This window comes from Callionymus lyra, chromosome 11 (genome assembly GCF_982586985.1).
Source record: "Callionymus lyra chromosome 11, fCalLyr1.hap1.1, whole genome shotgun sequence".
Classification (NCBI taxonomy): Eukaryota; Metazoa; Chordata; class Actinopteri; order Syngnathiformes; family Callionymidae; genus Callionymus; species Callionymus lyra.
In genome coordinates, this window is record NC_141828.1 from 9,192,638 (window position 1) to 9,214,486 (window position 21,849).

At 40.0% G+C, this 21,849-nt stretch overlaps 1 protein-coding gene across 1 annotated transcript in view; it reads right to left on the minus strand.

Annotated features, from left to right (window-relative positions):
• stk32c (serine/threonine kinase 32C) overlaps positions 1-21,849 on the minus strand; it is a 92,574-nt gene that overhangs the window by 49,161 nt on the left and 21,564 nt on the right. The window contains exon 2 of the mRNA XM_087802982.1: positions 3,146-3,201. Within this exon, the coding sequence (XP_087659108.1) occupies positions 3,146-3,201 (56 nt within the window). The remainder of the gene's footprint in view (positions 1-3,145; positions 3,202-21,849) is intronic.

A 21,849-nucleotide genomic window follows, 5' to 3' on the forward strand; every position in this document is an offset into this window, starting at 1 on the left:
CTCGAAATGTGAGATTCTCGCTCACATGATTTAATCAGCAGAGATTAACTGCACAACGTCTGAGGCAGAACAACTTTGACATCCTGACTCAGCAGGTTTATAGAAATGCGTTATCAGAGTTCCACTTTGTAATGGAATAGTCTTTAAATAAAGTTTTTACAATATTTAAACAGTTTAATAATGTGGTTAAAAAAACAATATAGTTGTTTTTTTTTAGGTCGAATTTATATATGTCTTAGTAAAGTTATTTGTTTCAGTAATTTGTTTCCCCTTTTTTAAATTTTGCTTATCTTTTTATTTTTAACCACTCTTTTGAATCTGTTATTTTATTATTTATATTTAGGATATTACAATTGTTATTTGTAGCCCTTTTTTTTATTTCGCTTATTGCTTTTTTTAAGCAATCATTTTATATCTGTTATTTATATTAAGGATATTAAAAAAAACAGAAAATACAAACAAATTAATTGATTTTTTCATTTAAAAATTGAGACTTATTCTTGTTTTTATTACAATATATCGTACATACTGTATATTTTTAAAGTGTAACTATCAACTTTAGCCTAGTTTTTCTTCCGCTCACAACAGTCCCAGCATATACTGTCATTTCATTTGAGAATTGAATTGTTGTTTTTATTTTCCTACAGTCGCAACTTATTTCAACTTTTGATTCTGTCAATATAGATACACTTTTGTTGATCCCTCTGGAGGTCTCCTTCGGGAAATTGTTTTTCCAGCTCACAGCAACTCAGACGATAGATTCATAAGAACAAGAACAAAGTGCAATAAAAAGAAAGTGCAAGATGACACAATCTAACTCTAAAGATAAATAACATAGATCAGATAAGAAAAGGATACAAAGATTAACTTGGTATAGAATCATCTTTTCACTTCACTCCTGCCCCCAAACTCAGAATTAAACAATCTAATAACACAAGGAATGAATGAGTCCCTAAGTCTATTAGGGTTGCATCATGGGAGGAGCATTCATGCTCCATCTTCTTCTCTGTTCACTGATGACAGTTTTCAGAAGATGACTGTTATCATCCATGATGAGTATCTTCTCAAGTGATCTCCTCTACGCAACTGTCACATGCATACATATCGTTGTTTGTCTAAAAAACAGCAAATATACTTTTTCTCTCAACCTATTTTCTCTTTACTTCTTCTTTAAGTGTTGTTGTTTTTTTTCCAAGGACCTTCTTTCAATTTTAGCTGCGAGTAAACGGTCCTACATGGTTCCTCCTTCATCATCATGTCATGTTGGCCAAAGTTAACACAACAAGATTGTTTTAATGAAAATATTGCACAAACAGTTTTAATTAAAGTGGCAAAACTAAGATTGAGTTCTTTGTTTCTGGCTCACCCCAGTGTCAGAACAGTGTTTTTTGAAGATCAATTTTGAAGATCATCTTGTAAGTGATGTTCTGATGAAGCTTCATGATGCAGTGTCATGTTGTTTAGAGGTCAGTAGGTGGCGCCATCAGTTTAAAAATGACGTTTCATTAGAACAGTTATTCAAAACAAAGTAAAATAGTGCAGAGGCGCCATCTAGTGGACTCTGAAAATAATGACACTGCTTCATGAAGCTCCATCAGATCATCACTACCCGACTAACAACATCTGGTTCAAAAAAGTCTCTGAATACTTCTAATGAAAAACAATCCCTGACTCACTTCTGTAAAGCTGTTTGGTGGTCACATGACACTCACAGACTCCCCGGATTGGTTTTAAGACAAGGTAGTAAAAGAACATAAAATAGAAGCTGGAAAGTTCTACTGCACCAGTGACAAGTGTCCAAAATTAAAAAGAAAAGTTTAAATCTTACGTACTTTTGCTTTAACACAATATTTGTATCACTATCAACCACATAGTAAGCAAGTTAGTAATAGTTACTTGTAAAAACACCTTGACCAGGGTCACAAGGCGCTTGAACAATCAAAAGCAATACACAGTTAAAAATACCTATACATTTTAAAACTCTAAAATGCCAAGACAACATAAGAGAAACACAGAAATAAATTTAAAAAAGTTAAATATCCTTCATGAACAAACTTTTACTTTTATCTTGTGTGTCCTGTTTGAGAGGAAGTTAGCCTTTCAGCTGTATCTTTTTAGAATAAAGTATAAACCAGAGGAGTGTCTTTGATTAAGCGTCGAAATGCTCTTATTTTGAAATCCTTTTTTTTTAGTAAATTATTCTAACTTAGTGACTGGCACTCTCTAGAAGTCATTTCTCTTCTAACAGTAGGAACATCTTTATGTCAAGGGCCACAGAGAAAAGTAACTAAATAATCCAGATAATTTGTATCAGATGTTAGTGATGGTCTGATGAAGCTTCATGAAGCAGTTTCATTATTTTCAGAGTCCACTAGATGCACTATTTTCTTATGTTTTAAACAACTGTTCTAATAAAACATCATTTTTAAACTGATGGCGCCACCTACTGACCTCTAAACAACATGACACTGTTTCATGAAGCTTCGCTAGTCCATCACTATCAAATGTCGCTAAAGTAAGAATTTTTAATCTCAGGTTCTACTCACCAAACTGTTTTCGCTCTTCGTATATCTTGGGCGTGTTTTGAGGACCACGATAATTAAAAAAAAGAAATGGTGATTCCTATATTTCCCAAGAAGCACTTTGAACATAAGGCTATTTTCCCTCCAGAATGGAAGGAAAAGTTAATGTGAAATGTCACTTTTATCAACAACAAAAGGCGATGCTGGCAGCGGCTTGAAAAGAAACACAGTAATTTGGTTTCACACTCCCAGAGACACACACACACACATAGGCAAGACGTTTTTTTTTTTTATTTTATTTTTTATTTCCTCGCCGCTCCGTTCAGCACATCCACCGAGCGTGATGACAAACGCCGCCGCGGAATCGTGCGGCTCAGTAATTAAATGGAGATTTGGGGTCAAAACTCCCAACAGGTTGGCTGGTGTGAGATGAAAAGTAAATTGCTTTCCTTCGCTAAGTGACTTCCCGCCAAGACAACTATAAAACTTATTCATAACAATTATTAAAAATGGAGGGGGGGGGGTGCGATACCTTTAAGGGGCGAGACCTTTGGCGGTCGTGCGGCTCGGATAATGTTTAATTGCCAAAAAAAACAACACCACGAATGAAACGGTGACGTTACCTTCCCGAAGCTGCCTTTCCCGATGGCGCGCAGGATCTGGAAGTGGTCGAAGTTCACTGCGAGAGGGAAAAAAAGAGAAAAGATCAGGAATGGTGGCAGCGACGAGCTGGAAGCAGACGGACCGAAGAAGAGTTCCCACGTCGACGAGAGAGAGGAGAGTAATTGTCTGTGTCGACGGCCATTATCGCCGGGCAGGAAATCCTCCGCCATCAATAAACGGTTGAAGCTCACCACCCGCAGTCGTTAGCAACCATTGCTTTGTTAATTAAAGGACGGAGTCGAATGTTTCGCTCCGAGAAGGATTGACCGCCAGAGAGCGAGGCCGAGTATTTGATCTCGGTTTCTATTTCCCTGGAGCTCGGAGGTGAAATTCAGTTTTCTTTGGCACTTTAGGTGTCCTCCGATAATAATCATTTTTTTAAAACTAATATTATTGTTGAAAATGCACTGTTTTTTCTTTATTACGCTATTTTATTTTCTATATATTTATTGTATTATTATATTTCAATTAAAATGTCTAATAAACCAGAAAAAATACAATTAGAAAGTAGAACTTTTTTCCCCTATTACTAGTGATGTGTTGATGAAGCTTCATGAAGCAGTATCATGTTGTTTAGAGGTCAGTAGGTGGCGCCATCAGTTTAATAATGATGTTTCATTAGAACAGTTGTTCAAAACAAAGGAAAACAGTGCAGAGACGCCATCTAGTGGACTCTGACAATAATGACACTGTTTCATGAAGCTTCATCAGACCATCACTACTACATATTATTTATTTTATTGGTTTTCTTTAACTTGAAATTAAAATATGAGAAAAAATAGATTAAATAAAGATAATTTCCAGCAAATAGAATTGTTATTGTCTACTTAATTAACAGCTACATTTTTTGTATGATACATCAATATATTGTGGGGCAAAATATAAATTAAAAAAACTAAAAATACATTTTTTATAGTGATAAAAAATGTTATTATTTGGGTGCAATCCTGTAATTAAAATAAAATAAAAAATACATGTACAAGGGTCAACAAGTTACGAAAAAAGGTAAGGAGAACATATGTTGTAGTTGTCGTATAAAAAGTATACTATTTAATGAATACTTTTAACAAGTATTTTACATTTAAATTGCTTTAAGTCACAACCCATTACAAAAAAAAACAACTTTAAAATGTGTTAAATAATATAAGAAATGATAATATTTAAATAAATCCTTATAGACTTGTGTGGAGGCATCACAACAGAAGAAGAAAAAAGTTGAAAAAGTTCACTTTGAAATGACCAGAAGCAGTGTCATTTTTTAAATAACTGTCAAGATCTTAGATGTCCGTCTAATTAGAAAAGGACTCCACGTCAAACATCGACAGCCGGAGGGATCATCGCCTCGACTGATGATGTTCGTACGGTTCCGTCCCTGACGGTGAAGCTGCTGCATTACTTTAAGTTGCTGCCATGAATAATTCACGTCAACAGTGTATCCGATGACCATGTGAGATTAGAAGCGACGCTTCCGGAGAGGCCCGATCAAACCGACCCGAGCTGGTACTGAGCGCCGAACTTAGCGGGTCTTCAAAGTGTCACATTTTAATTTGCTGTTTTTAGAGAACACGCTCCCACCGAACCTGCACGCGAGCAGACGTTTGCTTTCAAGTGATAATTAAGAGAGAATCTCACACCTTCAGCTGAAGCTTCGTGTCGTCAGACGGTGAGAACGAGAACATGTTTCGAGAGACTTGATGAAGCCTGGATCGCAGTTTTGCTCACATTAGTTTTGGGGAATAAGTTTTACTTGAGGACACAACAGTCTGACATCACTATCTTAGATTGCGCACTTCTCTGAGTGCACTGGTTTACAGTACATGTTAAGAAAGTGCATGTACTTGCCCAGTGCGCAAATTTCGACATGTAGTACTGCCTCAAATCAAACATACCTTAGCAGAAATGACTCGACAGATTCTTCTTCTACTACTTTTTAACACTCATTGCAACCAGAAGTTGGAACCTTATTGCAGACACTTGACAGCATTTTACGCCAATTGAAAGTTATTAAGTTGTGTTTCATTGTGTTATAACTGTTGTTGAGTTGTTTTTGTGTTAAAATAAGTGTTTTCTCGAGACATTTACGTCAGTATCTGCTCCGAAGACACGTCGTCAGTGACGTAGCTTCAGTTTAGCTTCATCTACGTCACTAAGATGGAGGACGTTAAGGGTGGAAAGTGTCCATCGATCCACACTGACGGCTATTTGAGTGCGCCAATTGAGTGCTTATTCGCACACTTCTAATTGGGACGCCCTTGTGCACTGTAAGTGTAGGAGTGTGTGATTTGGGACACAGCATCAGACTTGTGATGGGTCCATCTTAGCTGGCTTCTTCAATGAATAGACCATACATCTATTAGTAGCAACCACCTTTTAAAGTTTTGGTAAAATATTGAAGAAGACGAATAATCAACTGTGAAATGAAGAAATGACATTTCAGCTTTTAAAACAACCGCATTATCTTTTTTACAGGTAACTTTTTCCAATTTGGAACTCGGTATCAACTCCCTGTCTCTCTTTTATTGGATTCAATTCTTCAATGTTCTTTATTTAGCTGGTAAAGGAATTAGTTGTTAAATATATATATATATATATATATATATATATATATATATATATATATATATATATGTCACAGTACAGATTGGAATCCAGTAGGATTCCAGATCCTACTAGTACAGATTGAACTGAACTACTGAACTGGGATCTCAATATTGGAATTCAAATCTGGCCTAGGAGGATTCCAGATTCTACTAGTGAATCCCGATCTCTAATAGGAGAGATTGGAATCGTACTATTGTATTGGGATCTGAATATTGGAATTCCAATCCAAATTGTCCAAATGGTAATTCTACCAGGACAATCTTCCATTCTAATAAGAGAAATTCAGATTACATTAAAATGTTTTGGAAAATAGGGGTTTCACACCTAAAATGTCAGCATAGGAAGCCTACATTCACTATTCTAGGTGAATTATTTCATATTTTAGATATCTAATAAGCCTTTTGTCAATACACATTGTAACCATGGGGACAGCCGTCTGGTCCAGGTCATAGATCTGGAATTGGAATTCCAATCTGTACAAGTAGGATTCCAGAGACTACTGGATTCCCATCTATACTGCGACATATATATAAACATCCACCATTTTATTTTGAAGGTCAACTATTCTTGATCTTTTTTCAATGATTTTTGACATTTTCCCCCTCGCATCTTTTTAAAGATCTACATGTGACGCACATCGAAACTGTTCTTGCTCCAGCATGCAGTGTGTTGTTCATTGACGTCGACATTATTTGAAATTCTCAAAAAGATATGAAGTTTTATAGCCACGGAAATATAATATAGAGTCAAACGTTACAGTAGCTCAGTAGAAGTCTGTCCTTTCTGAAGGTTTTCAGAGATGTATTACTTGTTTTTTGGCAATTTTTTCCTTCCAGATTCACACTTTAACTTGTATACCGTATAAATATTTTGGTTTAAAAACCAATCTCTAACTGTAAAGCGACAAAAAACAACTGTAGTTATGATAAAACAAGTACTTGATAGTAGCTGATACTAGATGATACTTAACATGGAAATTGTGAAGACTTGTTTGAAATTTAGGCGCTGTTAGAAATCTACTTTATCTTCACACACACACACAAACACACACACACACACACACACACACACACACACACACACACACACACACACACACACACACACACACACACACACACACACACACACACGCTAAACACTTCTGCTGATGCAAAGTGAAGCTAATCACGTCTTGAAGTGATGAAATTGAGTTAAATTGGGCAGCGACGAGAGGCTGACGAGGGTCAGACGTGGAAGCGAAGGACGCACGAATGAAGCGCACCCTCAGGAAACGTGTCCGCGAGCGAACCCAGCACGACACTCCAGCCTGTGAAGTTCACATCCGGATCCGATCGACCCTAGACAAGGTGATCATTAGAGACGAACGTCACGCTGGGCTGCCGGTGGAAAAAAAACAGTACCTGCGAAGCTGCGGGGCTGGTTCTTAAAGTCTCACGCCGGCTTCTGACACCAAAAAACCCGCTAATCTGATCCGGCGTGAATTCCTGCTGCCGACGAGCCGCTGGAATCTTCTCGCAGACTCCATGTCCTCCCGATTCATCCACAAGTCGCCCAGTCACGACCATATCACAAAGAAAAACTGCGCAATCACGAAAGTATTTTATCGCCGATTTTTTATTCATCACGACTAATCCCCGTCCTTCTCTCTCCTCCCTCAGATGTTCCCACAGCGTCATGGCAGGTGTTTGGATAGTTATTTTGTTCACAGCTGCGATGACTCGACGTGAGGCCGACGAAATCCTCTTAATCCCAGAGTAAGATTCAGTAAGAAATCTTCACCTTCTTTAGTAATCCCGAAAGTCACTTCCTGTGTGGTTTCGAATTGGAAACTAACTAGTTATGTGTACAATTATCAAAAATATACTAATGTCATTTCATAGCTTTTTGTGAAATACATAAAAAATATAGGATCCACACTAGGGCTGATCCTTAAAACTCTTCACTGGCTTCCAGTTTCTTTCAGGATCAACTATAAAATTCTGGTTCTTACTTTCAGATCTATTCATGGTCAGGCTCCTCCTTACATCACTGATCTGATCCAGCCTTACACCCCAGCTCGGGCTCTGAGGTCTGTGGATCAGAATCTACTTAGGGTTCCACGCACACGGCTCAGGACCAGAGGAGAGAAATCTTTTCAGGCTGTTGCGCCTAAGCTTTGGAACGATCTTCCTCTCTCTTTGCGCTTGATGGATCTACTGACTCCTTTAAGAAACATCTTAAGACGTTTCTATTTGTTCAGGCTTTTCCTTGATTTTCTGGAACTCCTGTGTTGTTCTCAGTATTATCTTGATCTTTAAAGTATATACTTTTTTGAGTATTGTTTTGATTGTTAAAGCGCTTTGTGACCCTGGTCTGGAAAAGCGCTTTATAAATAAATATTACTTACTTACTTACTTACTAGGGCTGCACGATATTGGAAATAAGTGCGATATTTGATATCAATGTCTTGAATTGTGATATCGACATAAATGCAATATTTATTTATTTTGTCCCAAAAATGCACGCCAGCGAGACACGTTGCCATAGCAACCGAGCCTAGCAAGCGAGCCTAGCAAGCTGCGCCGCACAGCTAACAGACAGACAGAGACAGAAACGACCACGAGACATAGAAGTACAAATTGACAACTTTACAGAACGTGACACTGATTTGTCAAAGTACGCATTTAAGAAAATCTGGATTTATAGAATACAAAATTATAAATGATCGCACATGTTTTCGATATGCATATCGCACGTGCCAATTTTGCGATTTTTCCGATATATCGTGCAGCCCTACTCCACACCTCCACTCTGGTAGTACTAAAAAAAAACGTTACAATCTAAATATTTTTCTCAAATTTGATTAAAATAGTAAAAAAGTAACGTGTGATCCAAGTATCATGGAGATTACCCAATCACTTATTGGGGGAAAAAAAGGTTTCTGTTTGTTTGCATGTTTCTTGGAATAGTCTCCAAACTGAGCTAAAATTTCAAAACTTGACATCTTTGGGAGCTTTCGGCTGAATCTTAAAAGACCAAGAACGGAAATTCACCAAGCAGTGCTTATTTTTTTTATTTTTTTTAATTGTTAGTGTGATTACAACTCCTTGTATTTCAGTGTTTTCTAGTTTTTTGCCTTACTTTTGTTTGATTTCGATGTTAGCTGCTGATTTTCTTGGTCCTAGTTCGTCCTTGTGTAAAAGCTCTTGATCTCATTAGGTCTTTTTATCTGGTTAAATAAAGGCTAAATAAAAATATACACCTTTCTATCTACCAATAAGTAGCATAAATTACCTGGTAATGGACCCCAAACTCCACAACTTGAACCGTCTTTGATTTTGCTTTTATTTTGTTACTTCACTTCCTGTCTCTCCTTTTTATATTCCCTTGAGCTTGACTAATGGAACACGGCTGGTACTCATCTGCAATCAAGACCCGACAACCTACTACACCCCCCTTAGGGCAGACTTATGTGTCTGTAGAAATTTGCCTCTTGTTTTACATAACTTTCAGATTGGACTTTTGGTATTTTTTCTCTCTTCTCATACCCACGGAGATTTAGTTAGTTCCTTGTTTGTTCGTGAGTGTTATGACCTCTGTGTTTTCTGTTCTATTTTAAAGGATCCCTGTTCTTGACTTTCTGTTTATTTCCATGGTTGAGTGGACATTTTTGGTTTAAAACCCCCCCCGAGTTATCTTCATAATCTCAGGTTCTACGAATTGGTGCTCCGCCCCCCCAAACGCTTTGCTATTGGTTTATCCTCAAGGCAATAGCGAAGCGGTTAGAGGGAGGACCACTATGAAGTAGAACCCCTGAGTTATCTTCATAATCTCAGGTTCTACGAATTGGTGCAAAGCCCTCTAACCGCTTCGCTATTGCCTCGAGGATAAACCAATAGCGAAGCGGTTAGAGGGCGGAGCACCAATATGAAGTAGAACTTATGAGATATTGGACTCTTGTTGTTCAACTTATTGGACTATGTTGTTTGTATTAAATTGTGTGTCACTGCTGCTCACTTTGTCGTCTGCTTCTAACCGGCACCTGCACTTGGGCTCCGCCCTTGTGGGCAACCATATCAACTTTACAATTTTCATGACAACTAGCATTATGACTTCTTAACCACGATAGCAAAAAAAAGATGGCAACAGGAGCCCAAAGAAAACTGAACCGAGCCGTTATAAGAAAAGCTAACAAGTGAACTGAAGCACATACATCAGTCCAGTGTGAAAATCTGATCTCCATATATTCAGACCGTGACAGATGCGATGATGCATTTACGGTAAAATTCACGATCAAAAGACACCGAAAACAGACGAGTGGGTCGGTGGTTCTGACATGACTCATCGACGCTGATCTACTGTCTCCGGTAGGTTCCGATGCCAGCACGGAGATACTTCAATCTGGTTTCCGCAGGGTAACCTTGAGGGAAAAAAGCACCTCGGTCTTGGTCTTGGATCAAGCTTCTAGAACAAGTCCCAGACGCACATCGAAATAGCACCGCAAAGAGAAGTCTTCTGTTGGATGAAGGTGACATTTGTGTAGCTCGGATTTCCTCCCTTCCCACGACACACTTTTCCAAAAGCCACACATCGACCGATTGAACTCATTTAACGCTTGATCGATGTTAAACCGGCTACAAGTAAACCATTATCAAACCAACAACCCACAACGGCCAGCCGGAGCCCTCTGCGCCAGACTCCGTCACGGAAAGGTCAGACTTGTCAGCCGCACTCTTGGTTTTGATGCAGGGAAATGAAAAAAAAAGTGAGTCGACGATTGAAAATTTGGAAGGTGATCCGACATGACGCGGAGCACAATTACCCGTCTGCGTCAACTTTTCTTGTTAAACATCGATCCCCGTCGCCCCAGCTTCCTTGAAGTGTGAGTCATCGGCTGATGCAAAACAAAGAGACGCTCCATTAAAAGCCGCTCGCCGTGTGAAGTCGCTCTTCTGTCGTTCGGGGACGGCAGATTTTTAGGATCGGATGCCACACCGAGGATGTAATTAGAGCGTATGGAGAAAGAAGCTGGGAGCTGTGGACTCGGCATCAGAGGGTCTCACCCCCGCGGGGAGCCACGAGGGCTCTCTCGCACCGAGAACATAACTGTTGAGGGAGACACTCGCGGTCGTCTCTAACTCCAGGATCTTTCAGTTTATCTTCCACCTCAGAGCTCAATTAAACAACACATGATGTCATCATGAAATATTTACTTCCTACCATTGGTCGACAAAATCCGCTTCACACTAGGGAACGAAACGAGATACTTGTCTTGGCATGGACACATCTGATCAATAAAACATGTGTATATTTTATATTAAAATCCTTCATTTCACAAAGATTCCCTGCTTAAAAGCATCATAACATTTGTAACATTTGTAAAAACAAACTCAAACTAAAATATGCAACTTTGAATTTTTTTAAATTTCCAATCGAACACAATTAAAACATTGAATATGTTGATAGAATATAGTGAAAAAAAATGTAATCTAAGTGTCTGAACCATCTATTGACATTTAAAAGCCGATAATCTGACAATTGTTTGCAGTGTGTGCTACAAATATATATTTTCTAAGTCTCAAATTGTTAAAAATTATGTTTTGATTTTATTGTGACACACTTCCTGTTTTGTTCTACTTGTTTGAGTTTCGTTCAGTACCTCTGCGCCTGTTGCTGCAACAGCTGCGGCTCGTCAAGCAATCAATCCATCAGCTGGAGAGTTTAGAGGCAAGTCTTTCACAGCAACAGGCGCCAGATTATAATCTTCGTTACATGGTTTTTCACGTTTCAATTCTGCTCCTGTAATTTTTTGTATTTCTTTTTTTTTTGTTGTTCTTAGTTCACATTGTGCCTGCTTGTCGCCCTGTTGTATGTTGTGTTTATTAGCGTGTGTTTTTCCGTGTTTTTCAGGCTTCCTTCATTTGTTTTCCGCCCGGTTTGTGGTGCGCTTTAAGTTAACTTGGACTGTGATATAGACACTTACAATTCTGGACACTTTTTTAAATTATTTTTTTATTTAATATGTTCCTTGGTAACCATATCACTTCACAAATTTTAGCATCATGACAACAAGCATAATGACTTTTTAGCCTCGATAGCTAAAAGGGTGGCAACAGGAGCCCCAAAAACCCCCGTAAAAGAGCCTTTAAAAGAAAAGCAATCAAGTGAAAGAAAGTTGGCGAACGCACATCCATCAGTCCAGCTTTGGGTTTGTAACAAAAAGCCACATAAAAGACTCATCTTACAGCAAACACTGCACAAAAAGCCAAAACGTGTGAACTCGATCTTGTGTCGACGCTGGCGAAGATTAGCAAGTTGCTGACGAACAACCTCGGATTAATTTTAGCTGAGCTGGCGTGATCGGTCGAGAGGTAAAGCCTCCATCAATCGGGGGTCAGCGGGGATGTTAATCGTGTGTAACCACGTGTGACTTTATGTACAAACCTCGTCCAACCGTTTGCGTCATGTTTTATTTAAGCCGGGACTATTCTTAGTCTGGCTACTCGGGGACAGACGTCGGGGACACCCTGGACTGGTCTATTTCACAGACGACAACATCTCGCACTGATGATGAACACGTCGTCAAGGAAGTGCTCAGGTGGAACTGGATTCAAGCCCCGAAAACATCGCAAAAAAAACAAGTCCGTTTTTCAGCCTTAGCTTTCCATATTGAAGGATTATGGTTCGGCAACACAGATCATTAGGGACGTGGTAAATGATGGAGGAAAGAATACGGTGGAGAAAATGGATTGAAATTGTTAATTACGCGGCGGGGAGAAAAAAAAAGAAGTGTTTTGACGTTAATGGTTGGAGAGAAAACTGAAGCTGCGAGAACAGCAAAGGGCGACATTAATCTCATGATGAATACGGCGAGTATCGCGGCTCATTGTTGGAACATGGAAGAGCGTAAATGCAATTAAGCGCACCGGGGTTATTAAGAGGCAGGACAAGGTGTCGGGAATATGGAAGATAAAAACGGGATCACTATTTTCTATTAATTATGAAGCCAGGGATGTAATTTTCATGAGACGTTCTTTATTAATCACAGTCGGCGCTCCGGGCGTGTGTGTGTGTGTGTGTGTGTGTGTGTGTGTGTGTGTGTGTGTGTGTGTGTGTGTGTGTGTGTGTGTGTGTGTGTGTGTGTGTGTGTGTGTGTGTGTGTGTGTGTGTGTGATCCATCCAGGAGGAGCTGATGAAATATGGGTTCAAGTCGGGGTAGGTGCCGTTTAGGCAACCGACGCACGATTCCCGTCAACAGATGCTTGGCACCTGAGCCGCGAGTCGTGAGTTGCCATTTCTGCACCGTTGCCTTTGCTCGGGGAGGAGGCGTGATCGAGAGCGTGTGCTGCGAAATTAACCGGCGAGCTTCGCCAACACAGCTGGTTCCGGACAAGAGCTGCATATATTTAAACTCGTTGACGAATGGATTTTTTTAAATATTGGTTGAGAAAAAGAGCTTATTTTCTTGACGTTACTACCAGTGAGGACGAATGTATCCGATTACTTTGTATTTGTCTTATTTTGCGTACAAACTTCGAGTCCACCTAGTAAAAAAAAGGAGTTTCCATATCTACTTCTGGAGGGTTTTTAAGCTTAACACATGCATGGTTTTCACTAGTGTTTGGTGAAGCTTCATGAAGCAGTGTCATGATGTTTAGAGGTCAGTAGGTGGCGCCATCAGTTTAAAAATGATGTGATGTGTCATTAAAACAGTTGTTTAAAACAAAGGAAAATAGTGCAGAGACGCCATCTAGTGGACTCTGAACATCATGACACTGCTTCATGAAACTTCATGAAACAGTGTCATGATGTTTAGAGGTCAGTAGGTGGCGCCATCAGTTAAAAATGATGGGATGTTTCATTAAAACAGTTGTTTACAACAAAGTAAAATAGTGCAGAGACCCCATCTAGTGGACTCTGATGATATTGACACGGCTTCATGAAGCTTCACTAATTTTCACTTTAAAGTGACAATCCATACTTTTTTAAATGTTGCATCTGGCGACCCCCGTGTCAGAAAAGTGTAACAGCAATGCTGTAAAACCTCTGTTGCACCATTTCCAAATACAGCATGTGCGTTTGTTTATTAAACGAAATCTACTTGCAAAAGCATCGTGCAACAACGTGAAATCTTTGTATGTTATGAAAAGCAATAAATAATGAATTGAAACATCATCTGATCTCAGAAGTGTTTTTTGATCGTGCAAAGATTTTTTGAAATGACTGACCACGTGTTAATGCCTTTCAAGTGTTCGGTTATCTTGCTAGCAACACATGATAATGCTAAGGCTTTGGTTTCCAACACCTTTCATCTTTGATATCTGAACGCAGAGATACATTAAAAAGAACAACAAATGCATTGTTGCATTTCCTCTCGCTATGTTACCATCTCAAAACTAGGGGGGGCTGGAGTCTCATCCAGGGACTTGATAAGGTCGCCCACCTGTCTCAGGGAAACATGGAGACACACAACCGTTGGTGCACGCACTCGAACCCATGGGTATTCTAGAGTACTCAATCAACCTGTGTATCTGTTTGGACTGTGGGACACAAAGAGCCTGCAGGTCGCCTGAAGCTGAAAGCAGTACCAGCATCGTTCTTGCTGTAAAGTGGACTTGCTGACTAGGTCTGAACTGATATATCGTGATCGCATCTCTATCTATAAGATGTAAAAGCTGAAGATATTATCATTGAGAAAACAACTATATCGAACTCATCCTGCATGTAGCAGAAGGTGTTGTTGAAGCAAATAATCCAGAGAACACATTGAGTAAAAGTGTTCTGTTGTATTTTGAAGACTATAAAATATGTTTTGTAAGTAGTGATGTCCTGATGAAGCTTCATGAAGCAGTGTCATGTTGTTTAGAGGTCAGTAGGTGGCGCCATCAGTTCTATTTATATTATTTTGTATCGTATTCTTATTTAAGTATTTTATTCAATTTTTGTTTATTTTTGTGTGCTCTTGCTTATTGCATTTTTGCTTTTCACCTGATGCTGCTTTAAACAAAAAATTCCTCTTTTGGGACTAATAAAGGAAAATGTATCTAACCTAAACTGATGGCGCCACCTACTGACCTCTAAACCACATGACACTGTTTCATGAAGCTTCATCAGACCATCAGTAACTTAAAGTTCGCAATAATGTAAGTCAGATATTGACGCAGCATCAGTTAGGGACCGTCAATAAATTCCAATCCTGGTCTTCACTCAGGTGTTTTTGATGACAGTTTTAAGATGGTTTCCAGCTTTATCAGCTGTTGATTTACATTTAAGTTACTAGATAACCCGAGATATATATTAAATTGTTCAAAATCCACAAAAAAATAGAAGTTTCGGTTGACTTGTAATAATCAGGAATATTTTTTTTTCATCCCTCATCGGGGGTCGCGGGGAGACTGGAGTCTATCCCAGTTTCAATGGGCGAGAGGCAGGGGACACCCTGGACAGGACGCCAGTCTGTCGCAGGGCACACAAAGACAGACAACAATTCACACACACACTCATACCTAGAGACAATTTCCCAAACTTCTCAATCAACCTCTGTATGTTTTTGGACTGTGGGAGGAAACCGGAGTACCCGGAGTAAACCCACGCAACACAGGGAGAACATACAAACTCCACACAGATCACAAGGGTATGAGACAGAATTACTCCAAATGTACTTTTAAAAGAACACTTTAAAAGGCACTTTAAAGATTTTAGTTTGTATTACATAATGTTATTTCTATATATGATTTGTTTTAAATCATGAAATTATTATTTACATTTTGGAATCAGAGATTTTTTTATATTTCTCTCTTGACCACGACTGTTTCTATGAACCCGCTACAGGATCAAGTAGATAACAGGTTTGAAATAACGATAAGTCGGGTCAAAATAAAATACCTTTCGCGACACGAAGGAGAGAGTCGACCCGGTGAACGTTAATGCAGAGTACATTTGGAGCGCGACCCGCTCATCAAATCACGCTAAGCGAAAAAAGCAGCCTGTGCGGACGAGTCTGTTGGACCTGGATCAAAAAACCTCCTAGCATCGATCCCTTCCTGCTCTGCCTTTGGAGAGTACGCCTCGGCTTCTAATCCAATCCCATGCTGTCTGCCTCTGCACTACGTTATCGGCCTTGAGTACGAGCCGTTCCTCACATTTTTTTTTTTTTTGCTGACAGGTTTCCATTTTGCATAGCACAAAAAAAAAACCCACAATGCAGCACTTCTTCTTGGAAGCTTCCGCTTTGGCTCCGGAACCGTCCTTAGGTTACGAGAGACGACGGCGTCGAAAAAGCAACAGTTCGCTGGGGAATGAAGGCTTGTTGTTGAGGACGCTCGTGTTTTCTTTACAGCCGCTACTTCACCCTGGTGATTACTGAATATTTTATGGAGGTAGTAAGCCATATTTCATGGCGTGTAGTAGGCGGGCAGCCACAGGGACGGACCCGGGGTCTTTGATATGGAGCAGTGAAGCGAGGGAACGGAACAAAAGGACTTTGACTTGTAACAGGAGAGTTATGCTATTGACCCCCACCGTCTCGTCATACATGTTCCTGAGAGCTGCATGTGGGCCATCGTGAGCTCGACCTTCCCCTGCTCTTCTTTTATCTGTATTGATGTGAGGCTAATTATAACGCGGCGGAGGAAAAAGACGGATGTATGCGCCGGCCCTGGACCGCGATTAGATGAATATTGAGGGTTTTTACGTGGTTTGTTTCCCTCTCTCTCTCTCTCTCTCTCTCTCTCTCTCTCTCTCTCTCTCTCTCGCGCTTCTTATGGAACTAATTACTCGGAAGTAGAACGAGAAGAGTGAGGATGTGTTTTTGTGTCAACACGACATGTATTTTTATCGTACACGACACTGAGTTTTAATTAAAAATTCCTTTTGAAATGTAGAATTTATCGGACGTGAGGTCAAGGTGGCAGCAGCATAAATAAAGTAGCCCAGACCTCCACATCTGGCAGGTTCTCCTGTGTGATGTGAATATCACCTTACTAGGTAGAAAGCAAGGATCTTGGCGATATGGAGAAAAAATGTCATCATGACAGAAAAAAAGAATCACAATTTCTGTCAATTTGTAATGTTCCATGAGCCAGAGGCCCAGAAACAAATGTGTCTCTGACATCCCTTGTCTTTTGTCTGGGTCAAAGTGACCTGGAGGCCCGAAAACCATTATGTTTGATATATCCCTTGTGTTGTCCCTGGGTCAAGGTGATCCAAAGGCCCGAATACAAATGTGTTTCTGGTATCCCTTCTGTTGTTACCAGGTCATCTTGACTGAGAGACAAGGTTAAGTGAAATTGGAAGCTATCAAAAAGATTTATTTTGTCTAAAATGCTTTTATTTTATTTATTTGTTGGAATTTGAGCGTAATTAGATTAAAAAATATACATACATTTTTAAAGAATATCCTAAATTTGAGTTGTGATGGTCTGATGAAGCTTCATGAAGTATTGTCATGTTGTTAAGTGGTCAGTAGGTGGCGGACTCTGCACTATTTCCCTTTGTTTTGAACAACTGTTCTAATGAAACATAATTTTTAAACTGATGGCGCCACCTACTGACCTCTGAACAACATGACACTGCTTCATGAAGCTTCGTCAAGACATCGCTACTGAATATGCTCATTTTCTTAAATCTCATTCCAGGTTCAACTAAATAAGAGCTCAAACGTTGAGAAAGTTAAAGCTTTTTAAAGGTCGCAAGTCCTCCAACTTTTTTTGGCTTTCTTTTATCCCTGAGCAGCCTCCACATCTTCTTTACGGAATTTATTGCTATCGTCCGGAAAATGAGTCTCCTTCGAAGTCCATTTAAGCATGTTAAAGGGACAATAGAATATTTTAAACTAAGGTTAAACTAGGTTTTCAATATTTTCGGGGGGGTTTTATTTAATTTTTGTTGTTTTTTTACAGATCCAAACTGTTGTGTTTCAGATACGAATGGATATTTTCTACGATTTACTGAAAACAAACAACAGTGAACCAGTGAATCCATATGTTTCTTTCACTTTATTTCTCCGCCCTCGCCAGGAACTGTAAATTGCGTGACTCACCCTTACGTTTATTTTCTACTCCCGCGTGTTATCGACACAAAAGGGAAGATGCCAAGAGGGCGCTGACACGAGACACCAGCCACGATTTGCTCCTGAGGCCACGTTTGATGAATGTGTTTACTCAAATCACTATCATCAGCACGCAGCCGTCATCATGGTTTTCTCCTTGAACGCTACAAGACTAATTCGGGCTAATTGCAGGCTCTCCAAACATGCCATTAATATTCATGGGCACCGCAGAGCGCATTGTCTTCAGAACTCCAGCGATGGATCCCCGGCTGATGACGAAAAAAGGGAGGACGCACGTGAAAAAAAAGGTGCGTCGCTGGATAATTAAGACCTCGGGCTGAAAAACGCTGTCATCTGAGTCACCCCCGGAGTGTTTACCGCACAAGTCTCACAACGCTTTGGAGAATGAAAGGCTGACGTGGCATTTATTAGCTCCGGTCCAGACACTGATGGGATTAGTGGAGGCAGAAAACAACAAAAAAGAGCAGCGAGGACCGTCGTTGGAAAAGGAGAGACGAGCACTCGGAGATCAACAGGCGGTTCGGAGCGGATGGATGTTTGTTTAATAAGCAGCGGAGTAAATATCATTTTATATTCCTTTTGTTTCTTCATACATAGCCGAGAGGACTGGCGCACATGTGTGTGTGTTTTGCCTCAGTGAATCAATATTTATGCCTCACGTCTAGAGAACCAATCACGGCTCACGCTTCATTTTCTCTACATGTCAAAGGATGATGAGTGTCTATTGTATTCCTCTTCTCGTTTAGACTATTGTAACAGTTTATTGTCTTGTCTAAAAAAGAAGGATCTGTCTCGCCTGCAAAACTGCAGCGAGAATTCTGACCTGCTCTAGTAGAAGAACTCACATTTCTCCGATCCTTAAAAGTCTTCACTGGCTGCCAGTTTCTTTCAGGATCAACTTTAAAATTCTGGTTCTTACTTTCAGATCTATTCATGGTCAGACCTTCCATCAGTGATCTGATCCAGACTTACACTCCAGCTCGGGCTCTGAGGTCTGTGGATCAGAATCTACTGATGGTTCCTGAACACGCTTCAGGACCAGAGGAGAGAAATCCTTCCAGACTGTTGCTCCTAAGCTTTAGAACATCTCTGTGTTTGATGATCTACTGACTCCTTCAAGAATCATCTTAAGACCTTTTTAACCTTTTTCCTAATCTTATTCTACGCCATATTTCATGTGTGATGTGCACATTATGTGATTATGTGTGGGTGTCATGTGAGCATATTAACTATTTAATGTATTTACTGTACAATAACAAGCTTTTACTTACTACTAGAATTGTAGTTTTTTTCTGACAGTTGAAAAATGTCCAGGGGCCTCAAGTACTAAGAGGTCGTACGCACAAAAAACGTGCGATTTATACATCTGAATATTTTTGTACGTGCAGCCTTTTCCTGGATTTGAGTGCAGTTTTTATTGGAAAATCCACAAAATTGTATAGGACCTGAAGCAGTTCCTAAACTGATTGATACTCCAAATGTTTCCATTATTTCATCTCCTATTTGTCTCACTCCCTCTCAGAGAACCAATAGCTATACCTGGAAGTGTGTACTGGTGTGAGTTTTCAATATAGCTCTTGACTATGTGCTACTAATCGTTGCCATACTTCAAAATTACGTTGGCAAAAACATTTTAAAAGGCAGAACAAGCACGTCCACGGATCCATTCATAATAGAAGCTAGAGTGGAATTTTTCAATTGACAGAAGTAAAGGATGTTTCGCTGGCATATATCTGGTGACCTCGAAAACTATTTTTACACATTTAGTTTTCACATTTTTTGAATGGGTGGGGGGGCAACATGGGATTTCCCCACTAAAATGACCCATTTCTGTCTGACATACTGTCAATTCTTAAGCGACACGTTCGACTTAAGAGACGTTTTCCTCGGTTCTGATGTGAAAATGGTTGAGAAGAATTTGCAAAGTAAACCCTCAAAAAACAGGTGCCTCGGAGGAGGACGACGAAACCTTCTCTTTACAAACGGAGACGCGATCGTGGGAGTCGGTATCGCACACGTAAAGGCTGTCAAGACAAAGGCGGCGAGGACGGAAACACTTCAAAAGATAATTCCGCGCCACGGCGAGGGAACTCTCGCACGCTCGGCGCTGTCACAAAGAAACATCATCTGGACCGTGTGAAAAACTTCTGAGGTTGCCATGGCGACGTGTGCTTCTGCGTGTTACGGAGCTGCCACATCATCTTCCAGCTCCTGCATTTGTATAATGGATTCGCTGTGATTCACAACTCCAGCACATTGTGTCTCCTTGGCAGCCCGTCGGGGGGGCGGAGGAGACGAATCGGAGCCGGTGTCTCGTAAAGTGGTGCTTCGTCGTGATATTGCAAGCTTTAGGAAAACACCCTTGAACTGAGGGTCGCTTCCCTCTGTGCTGTCTGGAAGGTTGGAGGTCACGTCTCCGTGGACTGATGTTGACTTTTAAAATCTTTCCTTTAATTTTCACTTACTTTTTATTTCACGAGTAGATAAAGTTGGTTCTATCTGCACCTGACAGATCTTTCCATCAACTTGACCCACAACTTTATCTGGTCCAAGACTGAGTGGATTTGAAAATGTTCATCTTATAATTAAACTTAAACGATGATTCCACCGTAGGGCTGCACGACGTTGGAAATAAGTGCGATATTAGATATTGGTGTCTTGAATTGCAATATTCTTTCACCTTAAAAATGTAGCCGCTTGCACGCGCAAGTACTGTAGGGGAGGTCCGGGGGTTTAGAGAAGGAAAACGATGCCATATTTCCCTTTTCGTTTATTTCCGCGCTTCGGTGCCGACATGATCGGACAAAAATATAACTTATATAACGCTCAGTCTCGAGGGACTTGCACCGGTTTTCAGCGAAACTGAGCGACATCAGAGAGGAGCCGCCGGCGCGTCGCGATATCACCAAATCAATATTAAATCCCACCTCCTTGTACACGCACACATAACAGTTTATAAACGACTTGACACTAGCAACTTAGCTCATTAGCATACGGCGCAGACGGACAGGTTTACACTTGTTTGGAAGTTCTTATAAAAACGCCGGAAATGAGATGAAAAGTTACAATATGTTGCTTTAACAAAGTGGGTTTAAAGACATGAGTGACTGGATCACTAGCGTTTAAGTAGCGCTCATAAGTTAGTCTTACTTCTGTTAACATACTGAGCAGTGCTAAGTCATCGCGCCAGCTATACGCGTTTCCATAGCAACCAAACCTAGCAAGCTGCGACGCACAGCTAACAGACGGACGGAGACGTAAACGACAACGCGACATAGAAGTACAAATTGACAACTTTACAGTACTTGACACTGATTGGTCGAAGTGCGCATTTAAGAAATGCTTGATTTAAACAATTTTTTTTTTTTAATTATCGCACATGTTTTCGATATGCATATCGCATGTGCCAATATCGCGATATCGATATATTTCCGATATATCGTGCAGCCCTATGCCATCGCCATCTCCTGTCTCGTATTTCCTCCTAAAGTAGTAATTTCACAGCAACATCCAGTTCTGCAACATCTGTTGATCTTATTGAAAATTTGAAGACAAAGTCATACTGTAGACTCGTCTTTCATTATAATGAGCAGCAAACGTTCAACAATAAAGACGAGAAGCTGCCTGACGTCAGGCAGAAAAAACCATTGAGAATTTTAAGATAATCACAAGCATAAGTTTCTTGTTAATGACCAGATGTCGTCATTCCATTTGTCTTCAAGTATAATAATCAATAATCATTCAACATCCTCGTTTATGTTGACGGCAGTGTGGACAAGACTGGGTTCTTCATCTTAAGCTCTCTAGAGGGTCCATACTAAAAGAGAGACGTCAGTTTGTGGTCATTTCCTCCTCACAGTATGGCCAGTCATGAATCATGGATTTACCTCTACGTCTTATCCTGGTTCAGTTTGTGTTTTGAACCTTTTCACCAATTGATTTTTATTTTCAATTGTCTTATAATAATAATAATTATCAAAAACACAGAAGATAAATGTGGATTATTAGACA